This window comes from Bubalus bubalis, chromosome 10, assembly GCF_019923935.1.
Source record: "Bubalus bubalis isolate 160015118507 breed Murrah chromosome 10, NDDB_SH_1, whole genome shotgun sequence".
Classification (NCBI taxonomy): domain Eukaryota; kingdom Metazoa; phylum Chordata; class Mammalia; order Artiodactyla; family Bovidae; genus Bubalus; species Bubalus bubalis.
This window is the reverse complement of record NC_059166.1, coordinates 75,891,575-75,913,730: the sequence shown is the minus strand read 5'-3', so window position 1 is coordinate 75,913,730 and position 22,156 is coordinate 75,891,575. Positions and strand designations below refer to the sequence as shown.

The 22,156-nt window shown below is 38.6% G+C and overlaps 1 protein-coding gene across 2 annotated transcripts in view; it reads right to left on the bottom strand.

Moving 5' to 3' along the window:
- Window positions 1–2,203: 2,203 nt before the first annotated feature.
- The window catches only part of CLVS2 (clavesin 2), an 81,635-nt gene continuing 61,682 nt past the window's right edge, over window positions 2,204–22,156 (bottom strand). For both annotated transcript variants that reach the window (XM_044924438.2, XM_025294789.3), the window contains exons 4-6: window positions 21,379–21,489; window positions 13,929–14,149; window positions 2,204–4,906 (exon numbers count right to left, since the gene is read on the bottom strand). In XM_044924438.2, coding sequence (XP_044780373.1) covers window positions 4,819–4,906; window positions 13,929–14,149; window positions 21,379–21,489 — 420 coding nt within the window. In that variant the 3' untranslated portion in view covers window positions 2,204–4,818. The remainder of the gene's footprint in view (window positions 4,907–13,928; window positions 14,150–21,378; window positions 21,490–22,156) is intronic.

The window sequence follows — 22,156 nt, the reverse complement described above, 5'->3', positions numbered from 1 at the left end:
ATCCATTGCAATTTTTTAATACGGTTTAGGATTTGTTCACTCTTAATTGTTTTGTTAATGTTTATTTTGATTCTCATCTAGGTCCCTCTCATTCACCACAAAAACTAATTTTGACAGAATAAATGCATCAGTATAATTAAGGACAAAAATATATGCATGAAACTTGAAACTAAGTCAAATACTGACCAAACACCGTTTAAACGTAACAATGTCCACTATTTATTATAAAAGTGCATTTGTTGTATTTAATACCTATACTTGTTTGGTTTCTAAATATATCTTTTTATTTCAACAGTACCATTTGCACTCCTTTAAAAAAATAGTACAACTTGAGTGTTTCAGTCCAGTGAATTACTATTTTATATTTTTTTCCTATGGTACAGGGGAATAAATTTCTACACAGCACAGAATAGATTCCACAGTATTATGTCCATGTGTGGGGCTAACCTATAGATATTTACAAAATAAAAACTTCAATTCATGAAAAAATTTATATTCTTTAAGTTGAGATATAATAATGTTTCAAAGCCAAGCTTTCTTTTATATTGATTATTTTCTCCCTTTCAAATACTAATAGTGCTGGATATGTGTGTGTGTGCTGGGTCATGTCTGACTCTTTGCAACCTCATGGACTATACCCCACCAGGCTCTTCTGTCTGTAGAATTTTGTATTCTGTCTGTAAGAATACTGGTAACACTGCTAACTAGTTCTAATAACATATTAGAAAGCAGTTTTCTCAACTAAAACAAAAATCATTTTTAAAAAATCCTTTTCATTGCTAAAGATAATTACACATGCTACCCACCTAGCCAATCCTCTATATTAATATTTTAGATAATCTGCTGATTCTTACATGATCTAATAGCCTCATAAATTTAAAATGTATCACTGTTTCTTAGACCATATATCTATAATATCTATATAGCACATATAAAATGGAACATTTGCCTATTAGCTGATTGATGCAAAAAATATAAATACCAAATCTGAACGTTCACACATCCTACCAGAGCTCTGCTCCATTTATTTTGTGTGTTGAAAATCATTCTGAAATAGCCTCATAACTGAAGGCAATGTTTCAAGTAATCATCAATAAATACCAAATAAGAAGCCAAAGAGATATTATTAACCAACCAAACCAGCCAGATACTTAAATAAAACAACAGAGGACCATACAACCTCTCAGCAGGTTTTCTTGATAGAACTTCTGTAAAGGTATGTCCATATGCTTTTGGGTTATTTGTAGAAGAAAAGGAAGTCTGTTCCTAAAGACACACTGCCATGGATCAAAGTTTCTTTTCGTGACAAGTCGTAAATGTATTTCTTGATGTCTAAAACAACTCTGCATTTTCTGGATGCCTTAGAGGGCCTCTGTTTCCTCAGGAATATTACGGAAACTTCAAATGTTTAATTTAACAATGTGACCTAGTTAATATTAAAGAGAACCCAGCTGCTTGGCTTTCCTGCTTATGATTGTAAAGAAAACAGGGATTTTACATGGAAACACTTGAGGAATGTCCCTGCTCATACCTACCTAAACCATTATTGAAATAAAAGTAATCATGCATGCCCATTTGAAAAACTTGCTTGCAAAAGTCAATTTAATACTGTATTATTGTTTGTCAATAATGTTTTCAAGTTACTATACTGAACTTACACAATAAAGACAATACTATACAAGAAAGCTCAAAGCAAGACCTCAAATATCCTTCTTCAAATGATATTTGTATTTCACCCTTATAATAGAGATGCATGTGTTTACTTTTTGGAAGAGAGAACAAATAGAATCCATATTCTAGTATCACTGCTTTATTCCATTTTAAAAGAGGCACTTCATATTTCTTAGAGGATATTTTTATGATAATCTCTTCCTTTAAAAATATCAGTCAAAAATGTGTGCAAATACCACTGAAAACATAAGGAAGCTACTTATTTTTAACCAGCTTTGGAAGCAGCTGCCCCTGAAAAATTGGAGAAAAGAAATAATACCAGATGTAGAAGGTAGGGAAGGCTGAGTGAAGGGAGTAAATGAATTACTGGCCTATTCCAAATCAAATGTGATGATTCTTTGATGTCTACAAAGTTTAAGTAACAAGATAACTGGAAAGGAAAAGCACAGCTGTCAAAATAGAGGCAAATCATTAGGGCAACAGTGTCGTGTGTGTGTCTGTGTATGAGTGGGGATGTACTATCTCAAGTAAATCGGAATATAAGGGTGCTTCTTTATTAAATTATGCAACAGTAGACATAACCACATACCACAGGAAATCATGAGGAAAAAGAAAACTCCCAAATGGTGTCAGCTAGCTGGTGCTGAGGGGAAAATTCATCAAGTTGATCATATGTTCTATAAGCGGCTTTAAAAGATTACTCAAAGTTTTTTTTCAGGCTGAAGATATCATAGGCAGACTGAACTAGATACAGCAATTTCAAACACAACATTGTTGTCATTTGTTCAGGCATTTAAAATTAGTTTACACAACCCAGACAACTCTCAGTTGCTCATCTGAAGGAGAGCAGTTGAGCAGCAATGCCAATGCAGGTTCCAAATGTTGGGTAGTGAGAGAGCGTGAATGATACTTATAAATGGGTAGGTATACATATAAATTATGCCTTCCGAGTTATTTTTACATACAACACTAGCATATGACAGGGGAAAAAAGCCGGCTATGCTGGTTGACATCCGAAGCTGGTAGAATTCTGAATTTGGCAATAAATGGTGCATATCAAAGAAACTCATGAAAATGAAAAGCTGACTGGCCTTCCGAACTTAGTTGTTTCATTTTATTCCAATACATCATACTGTCTAACACTTGCTTGTATAGTATATAGAGCCCAAGGCCAAAAAATGTACGATGCCAAGCAGGAAAAAAACATAAGAACACCCTTGGTCAGGGTTCTTAGAAAGATTAGAGTTGCTGTGGCTTTTTTTTCCAGTGCATTCCGATCTCTATAACATTTATGGGTAGAGCAGAAGACCTAACAGTCATTATTCTTCTGCACTTGATTGGAGGTTGGCATTTTAAAGATATCTTTCATTCATAATATCTATGTATATTTATGTATTTTTACAAATACTAGACAGTTCATTGGTGACACAGCAGAATAATGTACTGATATTAATTTTAAGATTCTGGGCTGCAGAATTATAACTGGACTTTTTAAAGCTTTTGGCTAAAACATATATAAAGGCTGCTACATGCCTTTATTTCTGTTGGTTTCCATAAGTTCCTTGAGATATTTTTCTTTCAAGACAATATTTTAATGGTAAAGTCTCAGTCTCAAAAATTACCACTCTGAAAAGGTGGTAAGAATCTTGCTTTTTCACACTAGAATTTGAAATTTAAAGTTAAATTTTTTTAAATGCGCTATCCTTGCAAAATTTTTGTGAAAAGAAAACTTTAACATAAGGATTCCAAATCTAGATTTAAACTATAACATAGACTCTCAGATGCCCTCAGAAGCTTTCATTATGTCTCCTAGATGCAATATGTTCTTAAAATCTTTTCTGAGAAGAAAATGTGTACTTCCAGGATCATTAGGATAATTAACCTGAATTTGAGAAAAACAGTATTATTCTCTGTCACCCGATACTGCCTATGCTATGTTGAGACCTGTTGTGTTTTTTTTTTTTAATAAAAAATATATTTCACTGAAATGGCACAGATACAAGATTGCATTACAAATTAAATTGAATTCCCTTAAATAAATTCACAGGAAGTCTGTTTCACAATACCTCATTTTCATTAACTTTAGTGGAAGTGGTTTTCCAGAGTTAACATCTCAGACAATAATCTATAACATCTCTAAGACCATTGAATATGCATGATTTATTTTATAAGCCTGTCACATCACAGATTTACCAAAGCTCAGTAAAAATATATGTGTGTGTGTGTGTGAATATATATATATTTTCAACCAGTCACAAGAATTAGAAATTAGCCCCTTATCAGTACTTGGCAACTTTTCTGCTCAAAATTAGCTGTCAAACACTACTCAAGTATTGGTTCTTTCTTTTGGTCAAAGAGTTTTTCAGGATAAAGTTCTTAAAGTACATCAGACAGGCATATAATGAGATCTTGAGTAAAGGACGCACTGTGAAGACATCCGTTTATAAAGAATCCACTCTCTTTCAGAATTCCACATCTTATTTTGGGGAACATATTTTTTCACAAGACTCCAGGAACTAAACAACATAGAAAGTTCAAGTGTTGAGTTTACCAGGTTATTTGCCATTTCTTGCCTCCCAAGTTCAAGGCCAGTGATAGTCACTAGGGTACATTTTCTGTGAACTGAAAATCCCTAGACAGGAAGTACATTTATCATAATAATTTCCAAGAATCACTTAACTCCCTGTGCCCATTAAAGTACATTTGAGTATGACAGAGTTTCAGAGAAAACAATGAAACAATCACTATGATAGCTGAAATATGGCTTCATAGGAAACAGGGCTACATTTAATTAGCTTCGATGGTTTATGTGTCTTTTCTGTTCTTGTTACAGTTCATATCACTGGCATGGACTCAAAAGCCAATCTTCCAATTTAAGTTACTACTAAAATTTACAAACTTGAAGTGAAGATTACATTGTATTTACAAAGAACTTGGCACTTACAGAATAAATTATTGACTTTTCTTTAAATCTAGACCAGGGCACCCATGGTTCAGGCAAATGGGAAAGCCTGATGCCTTATTATATATTATGCTACATTAACATGAATAAATAAGTTTCCAGCTGGTAATTCATCCACAGCGCTGGCCCTGGTGCTGAAAACATGTACCTTCCGTTTCTAATCCATGGAGAGGGTAGAGAAGCTATCAGTCCAGAGAGAGCAAAGGTTGCATGTTTTCCTCCTCATTTTTATCCATGCGTTTTAGCACTGTAGGATCCACAACTGATTGGGATCTGGAAATAATAAAGCCAATGTCAGTGTGTTACTGCCAAACAATCACATTCTCTTCTGTCTTTTCTCCTTTATTACTTCTCTCTTGGATGTGGATTAACTTCTACATCAAGGGATTTATGAACTGAGAATCCGCACATTGAGAGAGACGCACACTTATGGTGATTGTTTCAGAAGAAGCAACCCCCTTTGGCCTCTAAATACAATAGTGCACAACAGAGGATTCTAAATACACAAAAACAGGCTTAAGTTCTCATCTTTACAGTCAAGAAGAGCCTTTTCTTTGAGACTGAGAACTTCTAGTACAGGACTGACATATTCCAAGAGGACATCACTAAAAGGGGAAATTATTATGGTGAATTTACCATTATAAGAAATGAAGTAGAAATAATAGGAGCCTTGATTTCTGCCTTAAAGGGCTCTATGAAAAAGCTTCAACAGGAATGTGCATTTTAACCATCATTTTTTTTAATGTATAATGAGCACATTAGGAGAAAATATTTCAATATGAGTTTTGTTAAATTTTCCACTAGAACATCTGAATAAAATCAATCTTATTCTTGGAAATCTATGAAATGGTTTAAAACTTTAGAAACCTCTCTTGTTTAGGCAGCAGTACTTTACTTTTAGAGAAACAAATAATGTGAAAACCCTTACATATGCTTTTGATAGCAGGTGGGAATTACATCTCAATTCATCACCAGGAAACACGAAACTGAGAAGGAGGAAAGTCAATGAAACGTGCCACTGTGGTGGCAGGAAGCTGCCATCTTAATGGCTACGGCATTAAAGAAGCAGCCGTCCTTTTAAATTTCTCCTCCTTAATGAATTTTTCCCCTGCTGCTGCATTCCAGCCATTTGGCTATTGCTGACACAATATGCGTCTTAGTAGACCTCATTAACTTTCAAAAAGGAAGACTATAAGTGAAAATACAACCACACATGCTAATGAAAATGAACAGCAATGGAAGGAATTATCAAAGCAAAAATAATTACAAGATTAACTGATAAATTGACTCTTTCATTGAAGTAAACTTAAATTCATTTCTAAAGAGAGAATGAAGAGGAAGGTGAGAACAGTTATATCAGGAGGTTTATTTTCTAAGTCATTTTCACTGTTTTATCTCAATAATAGGTATTAGATGCATAAATCAGAATGGAGACTAACCACAGTTGAATATGGTGTGTGTGTGTGTGTGTGTGTGCGTGTGTCTGTGCAGGAGAGAGAGAAAGAAAGAGGGAAAGGAGCAATGATAATTTATCTTAGAACACAGTACATGAATAAAATATACTTTAACACAATTGACAATTGCACAAAACACTTAATAATTAGACCTGTAACATTCTTTTTCTTAGACTCAAATAAAATAATTGGTTCCCCAAGATGAATCCATGCTAAAATATGCAGAGGTTCACTTAATGTCCTGCACTAGAGGGTTAACCTGACTACTAGCACCCACTGGACTCTAAGTTCCATAAGCAGGGACTTTATCAGTGTCTCTCCTTGCGACAGACACGATGTGTGTCACAGAGTCTGTTCACAGTAGGATTTCAATGTCTTAATTCTTATCCAATAAATACTTTCCCAACTGAAAGAAGCTGGATGTCAAGCATTCAAACTGGAGAGTGATGAAGATAAAGCAATTCACCCCGTGAAGAAAAGAAGTCTTTACAGAAAAGTTATTTTAAAATTTTATGAAGTATACAAATGTTGAGGTACATCCTAATAATATTAAGTACACGCTAAAGCTCTTCAGACAGCATAGAGTCTACACATTTAGCATTTGCCACAATGTTCTATTAAAACACACATTGTACACACACACACACACACACACACACGTCTTATATATTGTTACTTTCCTCAACTACTTTCGTGGTTCAGATGATAAAGCGTCTGCCTGCAATGCGGGAGACCTGGGTTCAATCCCTGGGTCAGGAGGATCCCCTGGAGAAGGCAATGGCAACCCACTCCAGTACTCTTGCCTGGAAAACCCTGTGGACGGAGGAGCCTGATAGGCTACATTCCAGGGGTCGCAAAGAGTCAGACACTACTGAGTGACTTCACTTTCTTTCTTTCTTTCTTTCTTTCATGGCAATTTTAATAAAATATTTTAAATTGTAGTGCACTATTCAACCTGGGATTAAGTTTCTAGTTTGTTTTTATCATGAGCTACAGATGTTAAACTTGTCCGATTATAAACGCTGCTGGCTCCATATGCAGAGAAATTCCTCAATAAAGTAAGACAGAAAGAAACAATTTCTGATTAAGACTTTTTTGGTATTTAATTGTCCCAAGTATACTGTTGTTTTAGTCTAGACTTTCTTTTTGCCCTCTTGTACAAAACAACAGGGTTATTTGTGCATGATTGGTATTGAATTGGTCTTTTTCAACTACAATAGAGGAAGCTATCTGTCATTAACTCAGTACATCTTAGTCTCCAGGCTCTGCTGTCTTTCAATGAATAACTTTTTCCCATGAAAACCTGTAGTTTAACTTTAATTATCCAGGTATCATTTATTCATTTATTTTGCATGTACAATATTGTGCTATACCTTAGTGTTTGAAAGACTAGATTTTGGACAGAAATGGATTCCAATTCCACGTCCTGTGATTTACTAGTTCCGTGACCAACTGGAGGCTATTTGAATGTCCTAAGATTTTGTTCCCTTACTTGTGAAATGGGGAAAATAACATCTACATCATACAGATGTACTAAAGATGAAGTGCAATCAATAATGCATGCATAATCCCCAGCATTAATTCTGGCAAATAGCATATGGTAGCAGTTAAAGAAATGACTTACAGAATTCTGCTGCCTGTGTTCCAATATTAGCATTGTAGCTTTGTGGCTATGGAACATGTAGAAGTTACTTACCTTCTCTGTATCCGGGTTTCCTCATCAATAAGATGGATACAGTATCACCTTATTAGTTGTTTAGAAAAACAAAGGAGTTGATATATACAAAACATTAGATAGGATTTGACAGGTAGTAGAAATGGTATGGACCTAACAGAAGCAGAAGATATTAAGAAGAGATGGCAAGAATACACAGAAGAACTGTACAAAAAAGATCTTTACAATGCAGATAATCATGATGGTGTGATCACTGACCTAGAGCCAGACATCCTGGAATGTGAAGTCAAGTGGGCCTTAGAAAGCATCACTACGAACAAAGCTAGTGGAGGTGATGGAATTCCAGTTGAGCTATTCCAAATCCTGAAGGATGATGCTGTGAAAGTGCTGCACTCAATATGCCAACAAATTTGGAAAACTCAGCAGTGGCCACAGGACTGGAAAAGGTCAGTTTTCATTCCAATCCCAGAGAAAGGCAATGCCAAAGAATGCTCAAACTACTGCACAATTGCACTCATCTCACACGCTAGTAAAGTAATGCTCAAAATTCTCCAAGCCAGGCTTCAGCAATATGTGAACCGTGAACTTCCTGATGTTCAAGCTGGTTTTAGAAAAAGCAGAGGAACCAGAGATCAAATTGCCAACATCCGCTGGATCATGGAAAAAGCAAGAGAGTTCCAGAAAAACATCTATTTCTGCTTTATTGACTATGCCAAAGCCTTTGACTGTGTGGATCACAATAAACTGGAAAATTCTGAAAGACATGGGAATACCAGACCACCTGATCTGCCTCTTGAGAAATTTGTATGCAGGTCAGGAAGCAACAGTTAGAACTGGACATGGAACAACAGACTGGTTCCAAATAGGGAAATGAGTATGTCAAGGCTGTATATTGTCACCCTGCTTATTTAACTTATATGCAGAGTACATCATGAGAAACGCTGGACTGGAAGAAGCACAAGCTGGAATCAAGATTGGTGGGAGAAATCTCAATAACCTCAGATATGCTGATGATACCACCCTTATGGCAGAAAGTGAAGAGGAACTCAAAAGCCTCTTGATGAAAGTGAAAGAGGAGAGTGAAAAAGTTGGCTTAAAGCTCAACATTCAGAAAACAAAGATCATGGCATCTGGTCCCATCACTTCGTGGGAAATAGATGGGGAAACAGTGGAAACAGTGTCAGACTTTATTTTTTTGGGCTCCAAAATCACTGCAGATGGTGACTGCAGCCATGAAATTAAAAGACGCTTACTCCTTGGAAGGAAAGTTATGACCAACCTAGATAACATATTGAGAAGCAGAGACATTACTTTGCCAACAAAGGTCCATCTAGTCAAGGCTATGGTTTTTCCTGTGGTCATGTATGGATGTGAGAGTTGGACTGTGAAGAAGGCTGAGCGCCGAAGAATTGATGCTTTTGAACTGTGGTGTTGGAGAAGACTCTTGAGAGTCCCTTGGACTGCAAGCAGATCCAACCAGTCCATTCTGAAGATCAGCCCTGGGATTTCTTTGGAAGGAATGATGCTAAAGCTGAAACTCCAGTACTTTGGCCACCTCATGCGAAGAGTTGATTCATTGGAAAAGACCCTGATGCTGGGAGCGATTGGGGGCAGGAGGAGAAGGGGACGACAGAGGATGAGATGGCTGGATGGCATCACTGACTTGATGGACGTGAGTCTGAGTGAACTCTGGGAGTTGGTGATGGACAGGGAGGCCTGGCGTGCTGCGATTCGTGGGGTCGCAAAGACTTGGACACGACTGAGCGACTGATCTGATCTGATCTGATCTGAACAATGATGCTGAATATTATTTAATAAAGTGGAAGCACATATTACCCATAATCTAATGAGCTTTGTATTTTTTCACTTGATTATGCTATCTCTCCACAAATTTTCACAGAACATAACCTTCTTCCTATCATGCTCAGCCACACAGTCGTGTCCAACTCTTTGAGGCCCCATGGACTGTAGCCCACCAGGCTGCTCTGTCCATGGAATTTTACAGGTGAGAATACTGCAGTGGGTTGCCTCTTCTTGCTATACAAGAAGCTGAATTCACCCAAAGGAATAGTTATCTACAACTCATTTGTGAAGGAATGATTTTTCCCCCTCTCAATCTAAAAATGATATAAAACTGGAAAAGAAAATGAAAGAAAGGTAGAATCTAGAAACGATTTTCTCCCATCCTTGATGGGGAACTACAATTCCCTGCCAGAGAGAAGATAAAAATCATGTGAAACCACTCTCTTGACCTCATTCTTCAAGAGTTTTCAAATAGAACCATATAACCTTCACAGGATGCAAAACCTATACCAAAGGTTGTCTGAAATTCCAATCAGCCCAAGTTAGAAGCAAGAAACTCGGGGTTGGGGAAGTCATCATGCTATGAGCCAAGTCTGCAGGGGACAAAATGGCCTAATTAATTGGAAAAGAGAAGCAGGATCCAAAAAGACTTCAAAAGGTGGATCGCCGGAACCAAATCTAACAAGATGATGTCAATCAATTAAAATAATGTGCTTAGAAGAAAGAGCTAAATATAGAAATAGAGAGTTATGAGGATAAAGGTCTAGAAGTAAGGAGACTAGTTTTAAGGGGCTCAATATGAGTCAGCAATGTACCTCGGCGGCCTGAACGACAGACAGCAACAGTGACAACAGTAAACAGAGAAAGCCAATGAGGTCTACGCTGCAGAGCCAGGATTCTGGAACCTCAGCGGAAGCAGTGATGGCATCAGCTGTCACCTCTACCTTTGTAAACACTGCACTTAAAAGGGGCCACTGACAGACAGCAGAGAAGTCCTTCATTTGACTGGTACTTCGTGAGCATCCTTTGTGCACCACACTCTACTCCAGGCACTGAAGATTCAGACGAGAACAGGATAGACAAAGCCACTGAAGTCTCCCTGAAGCTTACGTGGCAGGAGGAAAGGGATAAATAATTAAAGCAAATCAATCATTTCACAGGCTAATAATGAGCTATAAAGCAAATAAAGGAGATGATTGATTGGAAGTGGCTAGAAGGCAGAGTAGAGCTTATTAAGACCTGGTGGCTAACCAAAAGACCTTCTGGAGGAGGTGACCTTTGATTGGGGCCAGCCATTGGAAGATAGAGGAAAAGGGCATTCCAACCAGAGGCTGAAGGAGAATAAAGAAAACTGCTGTGTGTGAAACATGGAGAGAAAAGGGAGATAAACTTAGAGGAAAGAAGTAGGCAGAGTCAGATTATGCCGCATATTGTAAGTCACAATATGAAATTGATTGTATGCCTTGTATAATTACCAGTCATTAAAAATTCAAAGCAGAGAAGTGAAACAACCTGATTTACACTTTAAAAACATTATTTTGATTGACACATGGATAATAAATGGAGAAGGATAAGGGTAGAGGCAAAGACAGCAGGTAAGAAATTCTGGAGGAAGTGCAGGTGATGAGGATACAGCTAAGGATGCAGAGGATACGAGAGAAGTGTGCTCAGAGGAAGGGACCGCCCTAGTTAACAAGTCACAGAAGGAGGGGCTGAAGGAAATAAGCATCACTAGCTGGCAAGGGAAAAAACTGAGGACACCGATGAGAGCTGTCTCTGAATCCTCCTGTAGCTCAGTTCTAGAGTGACAGCACTCTGGGTCACGCTGTCACAGAAGAGCAGAAAAGAGTTATATCCACAACGTGAAAGACTCTGTACCTCATAGACTGGAATCCTGTTCCATTACATATAGACTATGTGACTTTGGGGATACAAATATCTGTGTAATAGGGTTGCTATGAAACATAAATAAATTTTACCCCAAAAAAAAGTACCTGGTAAGGGCTTAACTCAGGGCTTCCCTGGTGGCTCAGCTGATAAAGAATCTTCCTGCAATGCAGGAGACCCTGGTTCAATTTCTGGGTCAGGAAGCTCCCCTGGAGAAGGGACAGGCTACCCACTCCAGTATTCTTGGGCTTCCCTGGTGGCTCATATAGTAAAGAATCCACCTGCAATGCAGGAGACCTGGGTTTGATCCCTGGACTGGGAAGATTCCCCTGGAGGAGGGCATGCCAACCCACTCAAGTGTTCTTGCCTGGAGAATTCCTATGGACAGAGAAGCCTGGAGGGCTACAGTTCATGGGGTTGCAAAGAGTAGGACACGACTGAGCAACTAAGCACAGTACACAAGGGCCTAACTCACGAGAAGTTGGTAATAAATGATAGAGTGTAATAATTATCATTATTAGGATTTTTATTTTTATCAGAAGGAACCTATTCTTAGGCAATGGCTTTTAACCATTTTTCTTAGAAAACTTTGAGAATGTGATGAAATATGCCTTCTCTCCAGAAAAAAAATGCACTATACACACAAACACACACACGTATATGTGTGTGTATATGTTAGCACTCAGTTGTGTCTGGCTATTTGTGAGCCATGGACTGTAGCCAGGCTCCTCTGTCCATGGAATTCTCCAGGCAAGAATACTGGAGTGGGTTGCCATTCCCTTCTCCAGGTGTCTGGCACTGTAGACAGAATCTCTACCCTCTTAGCCACCAGGGAAATATATATATATATATATATATATAGAGAGAGAGAGAGAGAGAGAGAGAGAGTCTATATAAATTATACACACCCATATATATACACCCACACATATACCCACACAGTTTTGAACACAACTTTTAGCACTTAACAGACTCCTTTGAGAGCCCATCAATGAACCCTTTTAGCAGAGCATAAAACTCAAATTAGGAAGACTTGTTTTAAAGGGAAATGAGTTGAGAAGCCCAAATTTCATTTAAACATAATCTTGTCGATTAATGGAGAAATTAAAGCTGGAGATGTCACTAACCTTCCCATTTTGTCCAAGTTGTTGTGGAGCAATCTGGGATGGAAAGGCATCACACACACACACCACACACACACACACCACACACCACACACACACATACCACACCAGACACACACACATACACTAGCATCAGCAACAGCAACAAATAAAAGAGGTCAGTCTAAAATAACAGGGTTGTCACTGCATGAGTCAGTGGTAACTGAAAGACCACAAGATTGTCATCAGAGAAGGATGTAAGACAGTGTTGGGAATGACATGTAAGATGCTGTTGGGTCCTCCCTGAACTAGGTGAAGAAAATTGTAGGAGCTGTGGTTCCTAAGTTTCCAGGATGGGAAATCAACCAAGAAATAACATTTGTTGCCATTACCCAAATGAAGCCTGGGCTGGTACAGCCTGGGGTAGCATGAGAATTAGAAGTCTTCCGGTTTGCTACAGAATGCGAACACAGAGTCAGTTCTGCATTTGCATGTGTCTAGCAACTCCCCTGCCCTCAATCACCAGTAGACTATGGCAAGACATATGTTTTATACACACTGAATCCAAAACATTTAGGAAAGCTTCTATTACAGAGCATGTGTTGAATAAATACACATTGATTGAGAGAAAACAGGCCTAATAACACCATAAGAGTCAAAGCAGAAAATTAGATATTCTCAGGAATGAATTCTATAAAGACTAAAGCCGTAGGGAAACAGAAGGTTTTGCTCCAGGAATGGCTAGATAGAAACGTTTAAAGAGAAACCTGGCTGCTGCTGCTGCGTCGCTTCAGTCGTGTCCGACTCTGTGCGACCCCATAGACAGCAGCCCACTAGGCTCCTCTGTCCCTGGGATTCTCCAGGCAAGAGCACTGGAGTGGGTTGCCATTGCCTTCTCCAAGAAACATGGCACAGATACTGAAAAAGGAACAGAAGCTTTGAATGATAATGTTTGAAGTGTGTGTGTATGCATGTGCTTGCTGTGGATCCCTTTCTTCAAATGAAATCTTACACAGAAGTCCAAAAAGTTGGTTAGACCATCAGTCTCATGACAGTGGAGAGGGGCACTGTCCTCACGCCACCCCACTTGCCCTGAGGCACTCAACAAGAACCTTAAAACACAGTTTGAAAAGCCACTGGATTGAGTGACTTCTAAGGGGCCAGCTAGACTCTGTGAATCTGGAGCAGAACTCTGAGTTGAGGTTACCTTGAATGACTTTATCTTTGACTCAAAACTCCTAGACATCCAAACACAGGAGCATGAAAGGCTTCAACATCCCACCAAGTATCTGCTTTAGAAAAATATAAAATCTGGAGTTGTATCAAGCGTCCCCACCCTGGCCCAGCCCACTTCCCAGGTACCCCCAGCTTACCTCTTCATGGACTTGGGGGACAGCTCCTTCTCTACCTCCTTGGCAGGCATGCTGTAGGAGTCCACACTGTATTCACTGTCCTCATCATACTCGTGGTCCAGCAGTGTTCTTGCCCAGGTTCCCATGTCATAAGGGGGAAGCATTCCTCCAAACTCAGAGGGCAGAATCTCAGGATGAATTAGTTGGTGTAGGCTGTTCAGGTTGTTACCATGCAAAAATATCTACAGACAAGAAGAGGGTGGGGAAAACCCACAGAGGAGAATGAATGCCATGTGGACGCCAGGGATTGGGGTAGGGTAGGAGGAGGGATTGAGGGTAGAAAGAGCCAGAACAAGAGTTTTCCATGTCTGTTAGCATATTTAAGCCTCTCTTCTACTCTGTGAAACAGGCAGGCTGGTACCATAATCTTAATATTTCATATAAAAATCCTGAGGCCCAGGACTTAAACTAGCTTCTAGAAGGTCAGATCGTTTTTAAAGAATTGGAACTGAAATTTTAGCGTCCTGCTTCATAGCTGGGAACATGAGCAGAATCTAATGTGCCTACTTCGATCTGCACATTATCCTGGTGTTAGTTGTGCAAAGCTGATGATGTGCATAATGAACGCTATTAAAACAGACTTTTCTCATGAGGGACTCATCAACTGCTGAGCCCATTCAAGTTACTGAACCCCAAAGCTGTCACCAGCATGGCTTTGTCGTTATCATCAATAAAAATAAGAATACTGTAACCACTAAATTACTGCTTTATAATGCAAAGTATGTGATGTAAATAAAAGTAGATTAACATCATCACAATGAAAGGTTGACCGAAGAGTCACATCCCAAAGGAGTTATGTCCTGTAACGTTGCCAGCATCTTCTCTGCTACAGATTTCCATGCTTATCATTCAAATCGTAAATGGAATGAGTTGAAACTGTAAAGCTGTGTGTATATGTTAATCATTGTTATTACTGTCTACACAGAGCTTTTTGTTAAATTGGAGGATCACTTCAGCTACATAGTCAAGATTTGTTTCTCCCTAAACAGCTACCTCTTTTCTCTTTTATATTAATCTCAAAACTGCAGATCAGTCTTCTCTAATAAAGTACTACTGTCATATTATATAGATTTATATGTTTATTTAAAGATTATAGCTTATAAGTGGCTTAGAAATAATCTCATATTTTAGGTTCAAGATGAAAGAGCTAAGACATTCATCTTGCTTTCCATACTTTTAGAATCCACTTAAGTAAATATTTTGGAAATCAGAGAAAGACTGTGTGTGCATGTGCTTAGTTTCTCAGTCACGTCCAGCTCTGCGACCGCATGGGTGGTAGCCCGCCAGGCTCCTCTGTCCATGGAGATTCTCCAGGTAAGAATACTGGAGTGGGTTGCCATGCCCCCCTCCAGGGGATCTTCCCAACCCAGGGATTAAACCGAGGTCTCCCACACCGCAGGCAGATTCTTTACCATCTGAGCCACCAGGGAAGCCCAAAGAAAGCCAAAGAAAGACTAGTCTATATCAAATAAAATGAGAAGACTGGGAGTCACCAATCAACAAGTAATACTAATAAATTATGGAAGAATATAAAAGCACGTGAGAGCAGGTACTGGCCAAAATGATCACAGCAAGTGGCTGGTGGAATACATAATACTACAGAGGTGGAAGATACCTTCTGACCCAAGTTAAATCAGGTTATTTGCAAATTCTCCACCTTCCCACTCCTTTTACAGAGCACAACAGCCTAGGAAAATATACCCACCCCTATAATTTTCCTGGGAAGATGAAATTCTAGTGCCTGAAATCCCTACTTTAATAGGTATACAACCTTTCTTTCATCAGACATGTTGCTTCACATCAGAAACTTTCTCTTTCAAGTCATGCAAGAGTTATGGTGATAAATCCATAGACAAGTAAATGTAATTCACACTACTTCTTCTCTTTTTGCCAACACCCTGTTACCTCCTCCCTCAACATCGCTCTCAGCTTTGGCCTTGTTTCCTCTTTCCCAGAAAAAAAACAGGGCAACCAGATGAGATCCACCCACTAGCATCTGTGTCCATATGCTTTGCCTTTGCTCCCAGCACAATGGAAGAATACAGTTTACAAAGGCCAACCCCTCCACCTGTGCACTAGAATTCATCCTCTCTTCCACTCAGTTATATTTCCCAAGCAATTATCTCTTGTCTCTCTCACATTATCAGATTTCCTCTTTGTTCTGTATGTTTTCCATCAAAGAACATACATACTAACTCTACTCTTGCCTCCCCCCCATACAGATGCATTAAACCTATCTTGACCCTACTTCTATTTCCAGTTATTATCCTATTTTCTCCTTCTTCTTACTGCAAAACTCAACAAAGGAATTATCTGTATTCATTGCCCAAGTACATTTGTCCCATTTTTCCTGAATCCAATCCAAATAGGTTTGCCTCCCACCACTAACACGGAAATAGCTCTTGTCAAGATCCTTCTCACTGCTAAATTCAGTGTCCAATAATTCTCTATCCTTATTTTTCTTAAACTCTTAGCAGCACTGGGTAGAGTAGATGATTCTCCTCAATGAAAACACTTTCTCCCAGGATCTCTTGGTTTCCTACTATCTGATAGATGCCTTCTTCAGTCCCTTTTGCTGGTTATTCCACTTCTGCAATATCTTAACATCAGAGAGCTTCAGGCTTCAGTTCTTGGATTTATTATCTTCTCTAACTGCACTCAGGTAATTTGGAAATAAACCCCAAATATTCATTGGAAGGACTGATGCTGAACCTGAAGCTCCAATACTTTGGCCACCTGATTCAAAGAGCCAACTCATTGGAAAAGACCCTGATGCTGGGAAAGATTGAAGGCAGGAGGAGAAGACGATGACAGAGGATGAGATGGTTGGATGGCATCACTGACTCAATGGACATCAGTTTGAGCAAACTCTGGGAAACTGAAGGACAGGGAAGGCTCATGTGCTGCCGTTCATGGGGTCGCAAGAGTCGGGCACAACTTTGTGACTGAACAAATACAAGGTTTAAGTATCGTCCATACACTGAAACCTGGTGGCTCAGATGGTTAAGCGACTGTCTACAATGTGGGAGACCCGGGTTTGATTCCTGGGTCAGGAAGTTCCCTGGAGAAGGAAATGGCAATCCACTCCAGTACTATTGCCTGGAAAATTCCATGGAGGGAGGAGCCTGGTAGGCTACAGTCTATGGGGTCACAAAGAGTCGGACACAACTGAGCGATCTTCACCATATACACTGAAAATGTGTATCCTGAATCCAGACCTCTCTTTTGAACTCCATATTACTATTTTTACTCTCTGTGTCACACCTCCACTTAAATGATCAATGGGCACCTGAGACATGTCATATCCAAAATGGAACTTATAACTTTCTCCCCTAAATCAGATTCTCCCTATTTTCAAGGTTAGCTAATGGTACAAATATGCTTCTAGTTACTCAGGCCAAAACCTTTGACTCATCTTTTACTTCTCTCATAATCTAAGTTGTCAGTAAATTCTTTTGGTACTACCTCCAAAATCTATCCTGAATTCAAACATCTGAACAACTCCGCTGCTACAACCCTAACTCGACTCCTATCATCCTTTCCAATGTGTTACTGAACTAGCCTCCTAACTGCTCTCCCCACTTCCACTCTTGCCACCAGGACGCTACTCTCAACACAGCAGCCAAAGGACCGTGTCAAAACTTGAATCAGTCAGATCATATTAGTCTGCTCACAATCCCCCACTGGCTTCTCCTTTCTCCTTGCTCCAATCCTTTAAGATCCTCTATGAACGCCTTCAGTGAACACATCTCCTGTGACTCATCTGCTGGAGCATCCACGCACACATTTGTCTCATCGTTTATTGAGGTTTTACTACATTCTCCCTCTTACATATTTTTCTTCCTCCATTTTACTCAAGAAGTCTGGTTCTTAGGGGCTCTTTTGCCTCAGATTGCCTTACAATTATACTTAGGCTAAATTTTTAAATTAAAAATTAAAAAAATAATTTTTTTCCTAAACTGTGCCATTAAAGAGATTATGGTAGAAGACCATAATTATAGGAAGAGGAGGGTAAAATATTTTTAAGAATTAGCAAGGAGTAGATGAGAAAGTCCGTGATACTGAGGAAGAAGTAGAAGCTTGTGACAACTAGTAGGAAAATCCGTTTCCTGTCAGCTCCTGGGGTGTGGCAGGACCACATCCATGGACCAGCTAAAAAGTTCACTGGGATAGTGGATTGAAACCTAATCATTGGACTCTAACATCAACAAAGATGCTTGGGTTCAAAAAGAGACCTTCATTCAAGGAACTAATACCAGCTTGAACAGTGAAGATGTCAAAAGTGGCCATGATGGATTGTAAGTTAGGCTGTACATGAAATATTCCAGACATTGGTGAAATTTTGAGAAGGGATCTCTGTAACACTTAAGGTTGACATTCCCATCAACCCAGCATGTTGGAAACTCAAAGTCTGCTTTAATTTAAGAAAATGAAGAACTAAATGGCCATTTGTGAAAGATGATTCACAACTTTTCTTTAGGTTTTCTTTTACCAGCTTTTCAGAACATAGATATATAGCATTTGCATTATAAGGTGCTTGAGTAATACTGTAAGGCTGAATCACTTGGGATTCCAGGAAGGAAATATAGCAGTAGCATTGTATTGTGTATTGATTATAAGCAGAAGTTATATAAGCAGAAGTTAAGGGTGTTTTAATTTATAATTATTTTCTCATACAAAAATTCCCAAATCGTGTAGTTGTAATTAAAATGGTAAAATTCAAATACCTCCCTTCCATCTAGAATAGTGCCAGCACTGTCTTTTTTAAGGCATTGTCAAAATCATCAAATTCCACCAAATAACTCCCAAACCTAGAGCTTTCCTCGTTTTATAGATTTGACACTCTTCAGTCTTTTCAACAGAGCAGAATCATGTCAAAATAATGTCACAACAAGTCACCCCTGAACTCAGTCTTTCAAATGCTACTCATTTCACTCTGACTGAAAGCCCAGATCTGATGGCAGTGTGCAAGGCCCTCCAAGAGCTGGCACACCATGTTCCCACCCATCCAAGGCACTACTATCCTCTCCAATAGCTCATTTGGCTCCAACTTTTCTGACCTCTTTGCATGTGTGCTAACTCACTTCAGTTGTGTCCAACTCTTTGGACTCTATGGACTGTAGCCCACCAGGGTCCTCTGTCCATGGGATTCTCCAGGCAAGAATACTGGAGTGGGTTGCCATGCCCTCCTACAGGGGATCTTCCTGACCCAGGGATTGAACTTGTGTCTCTTATGTCTCCTGCATTGGTAGGTGGGTTCTTTACCACTAGTGCCATCTGGGAAGGCCTCCTTGCTATTTGTCAAATATTCCAGGCTTGTTTCTACCCAAGAACCACTACCTTTGCTATTCCCTGTACCTGGAACAGTCTTCCCAGTAAATCCGTATTTTCAGTTCTACTATCTCCTAGCTGAGATTTAGAGCAAATGGTTTCACCTTCCATGCCTCATTTTCCCATCTATAAAAGGAGAAAAATAATAATGCTTACCCTAAAGCCTTGTTGGAAAGACTAAATGAGTTAACATATTGAAAGTACTTAGAACAGCATGTGGTGTAGAATGAATGCTACATTAGCGTTCACAGGTATAATTTGTACTAAAAACCCCAGCAGGTACTTTCGATCACCTGACCATCCCTTCACAAAAGATTGCTTGAAAGTGTTATTTCTGAGGCATGTCAATCCATTGTTTTGAACTATAAATTGTAAATTAACTTGATTTACAAATATTCATTGGAAGGACTGATGCTGAAGCTGAAACTCCAATACTCTGGCTACCCGATACAAAGAGCTGATTCATTGGAAAAGACTCTCTTGCTGGGAAAGATTGAGAGCAGGAGGAGAAGGGGGCAACAGAAGATGAGATGGTTGGATGGCATCATTGACTCAATGGACATGAGTCTGAGCAAACTCCGGGAGATACTGAAGGACAGGGAAGCCTGGCGTGCTGCAGTCCATGGGGTCGCAAAGAGTCAGATGTGACTTAGGACTGAACAACAACAAATTAACTTGAATCTTGTGATAGACATAATTCCCAATATAAATGATCATTGTCTACAGAATTCTTCCTCCTAAATTACTAAAACATATTCAACAAATTCATAAGCAGAAAACTCTCTGTTCACAAATGTTTGAAACCAACACACACCTAACAATGACTTCACTTTCACACTTACAGTAAGGCTTTTATGGCACTAAAGTACCTGAAGGGCCTTCTCATTCACTGAGAAACATGGAAAATTATCCTCTGTATGGATTTAGAAGTAACTATATTTTTCTGTGGAACTAATCATTTGAAAATTGGTCACAGCACAGTGGTAAAAATATCTCTAAATGCGAAGCTATTTGGATTCAAATGTTAACTCTACAACTTTACAGCTGTGTAAATGAGTAAGCAAGTTATTTATCCATCCTAAAACTTACTTTCCTCAGCTTTGAAATAGAAAATGATGCTACTAATCATACTTTTCAGAGATGTTTGCAGGATAAGATGAAATAATGTATATTAAATGCACTTTAAAACCATTATAATGATTAATGTGTTTGGCATTGTAGTATGGGGGTTCCCCAGGTGGCACACTGGTAAAGAACCCACCTGCCAATGCAGGAGACACAAGAGATGCAGGTTCCATCCCTGGGTCAGGGAGATCCCCTGGAGGAGGAAATGGAAACTTGCTTCATATTCTTGTCCAAAAAAATTCCATGGACAGAGGAGCCTGGTGGGCTACAGTCCATTGGGTCATAAAGAGTTGGACACAACTGAGTGACTGAGCACATGCACTGTGTTAAATGAGTTATATAAATTTTTGTATTCTCAGAAAAATGATTATTTTGGAACATATTTTGAATGTCCTAGTTGTTGGATAAAACTAAATCTTGGAATTCAAGTAACCTGTAATTTAAAGAAATATTAAAATTTCTACATATAAACATTCTGTCTGTAATGTATGATTGCTCATGACAATCACTACAAAATTATATTAAATATTACAAAATTCACCATATATAATGCAATACATATTGTGAAATTACTAACACCCATTTATCAACATATAAAAAACTTCTGTCTAAACGTTACTTGAAATTAAGTATACCAATAACAATACAGTAACATGGCATAATTGTTTTTTTTTTAACTTTTAAACTGAGGCTTTAATATATGATGAATGTGTTAAAATGTTCTCCCCATTTGTGGAAAAGCAAGAGAGTTAGTTTTTAAATATTTCTTTCACAGATACACTGTTCAGAATTAACCACAAGGTTTTAAATTTTGTAAAATATCTTTTATGTTAAATAGTTACATTCAGTATAGAAGCACACTTTTGCTGTAGCAAACGTTATACACACAGTATGCATGATAACTTATTGAATGGGGAGGGAAAGGAAACAAAAAAAAAAAGAAGCAAGCAAATACCCTTTTCCGAGTCTTCTCCTTCAGGAAAGGCCGGATCACGGTGTACAGGGCATGGATGTACCATGGTTGGTTAACAAAATGAATTCCTCCAAATCTTGCTGGGAAACTATCCTAGAGTAACATGGAGGGGGAAAAAATCAAAACATGCTTTAAAACATTGAGAAGGTTAAGGGAAGGCGTTATGGTGAACAACTTTGTTATTTCACACACTTAAATGAGATTATCTGCATAGCAAAGGAGAAAAAGAAAAAAGAACCTTACTGCAATTAACACTGTAAATTTCATATGGAAACTGAAGGAATATGTAATAAAACACATCTTTCTCAAGAACCGGTTGTTGATAGGAATTTCAATGTTTTTAAGAGTGCCACATTTCAAGCTTGCAAATTCCTGATAGTCATTATAAACCAAGAAATATAAATAAAAGACCCGAGAAATTTGTTGCACAATGAATCTATGTTAGATATATATGTATATTAAACTATATTTAAATTAAAATGTTTTATAAATTTTCAATGTAGACATCTATAATGTAAGGACTGTCACATATCAAACACATTTTATTCTATTATCAACTTTTCTATGAACACTCTCCTTATTCCAGCTACCAAAAAAAGGAAATGTGCTTAAGCAAAATAAAAACCTGGAAGTGTAGTGTAAGAAAATTTGCACACACATTTTGTCAAGGTAAATGAAACTCACATGCTCTGTTCTCATCCCACAGGAGGAAAATGGGGCTATCATAAAGCCAGCTTCTCTTTCAGTAAGAACTCTCCTG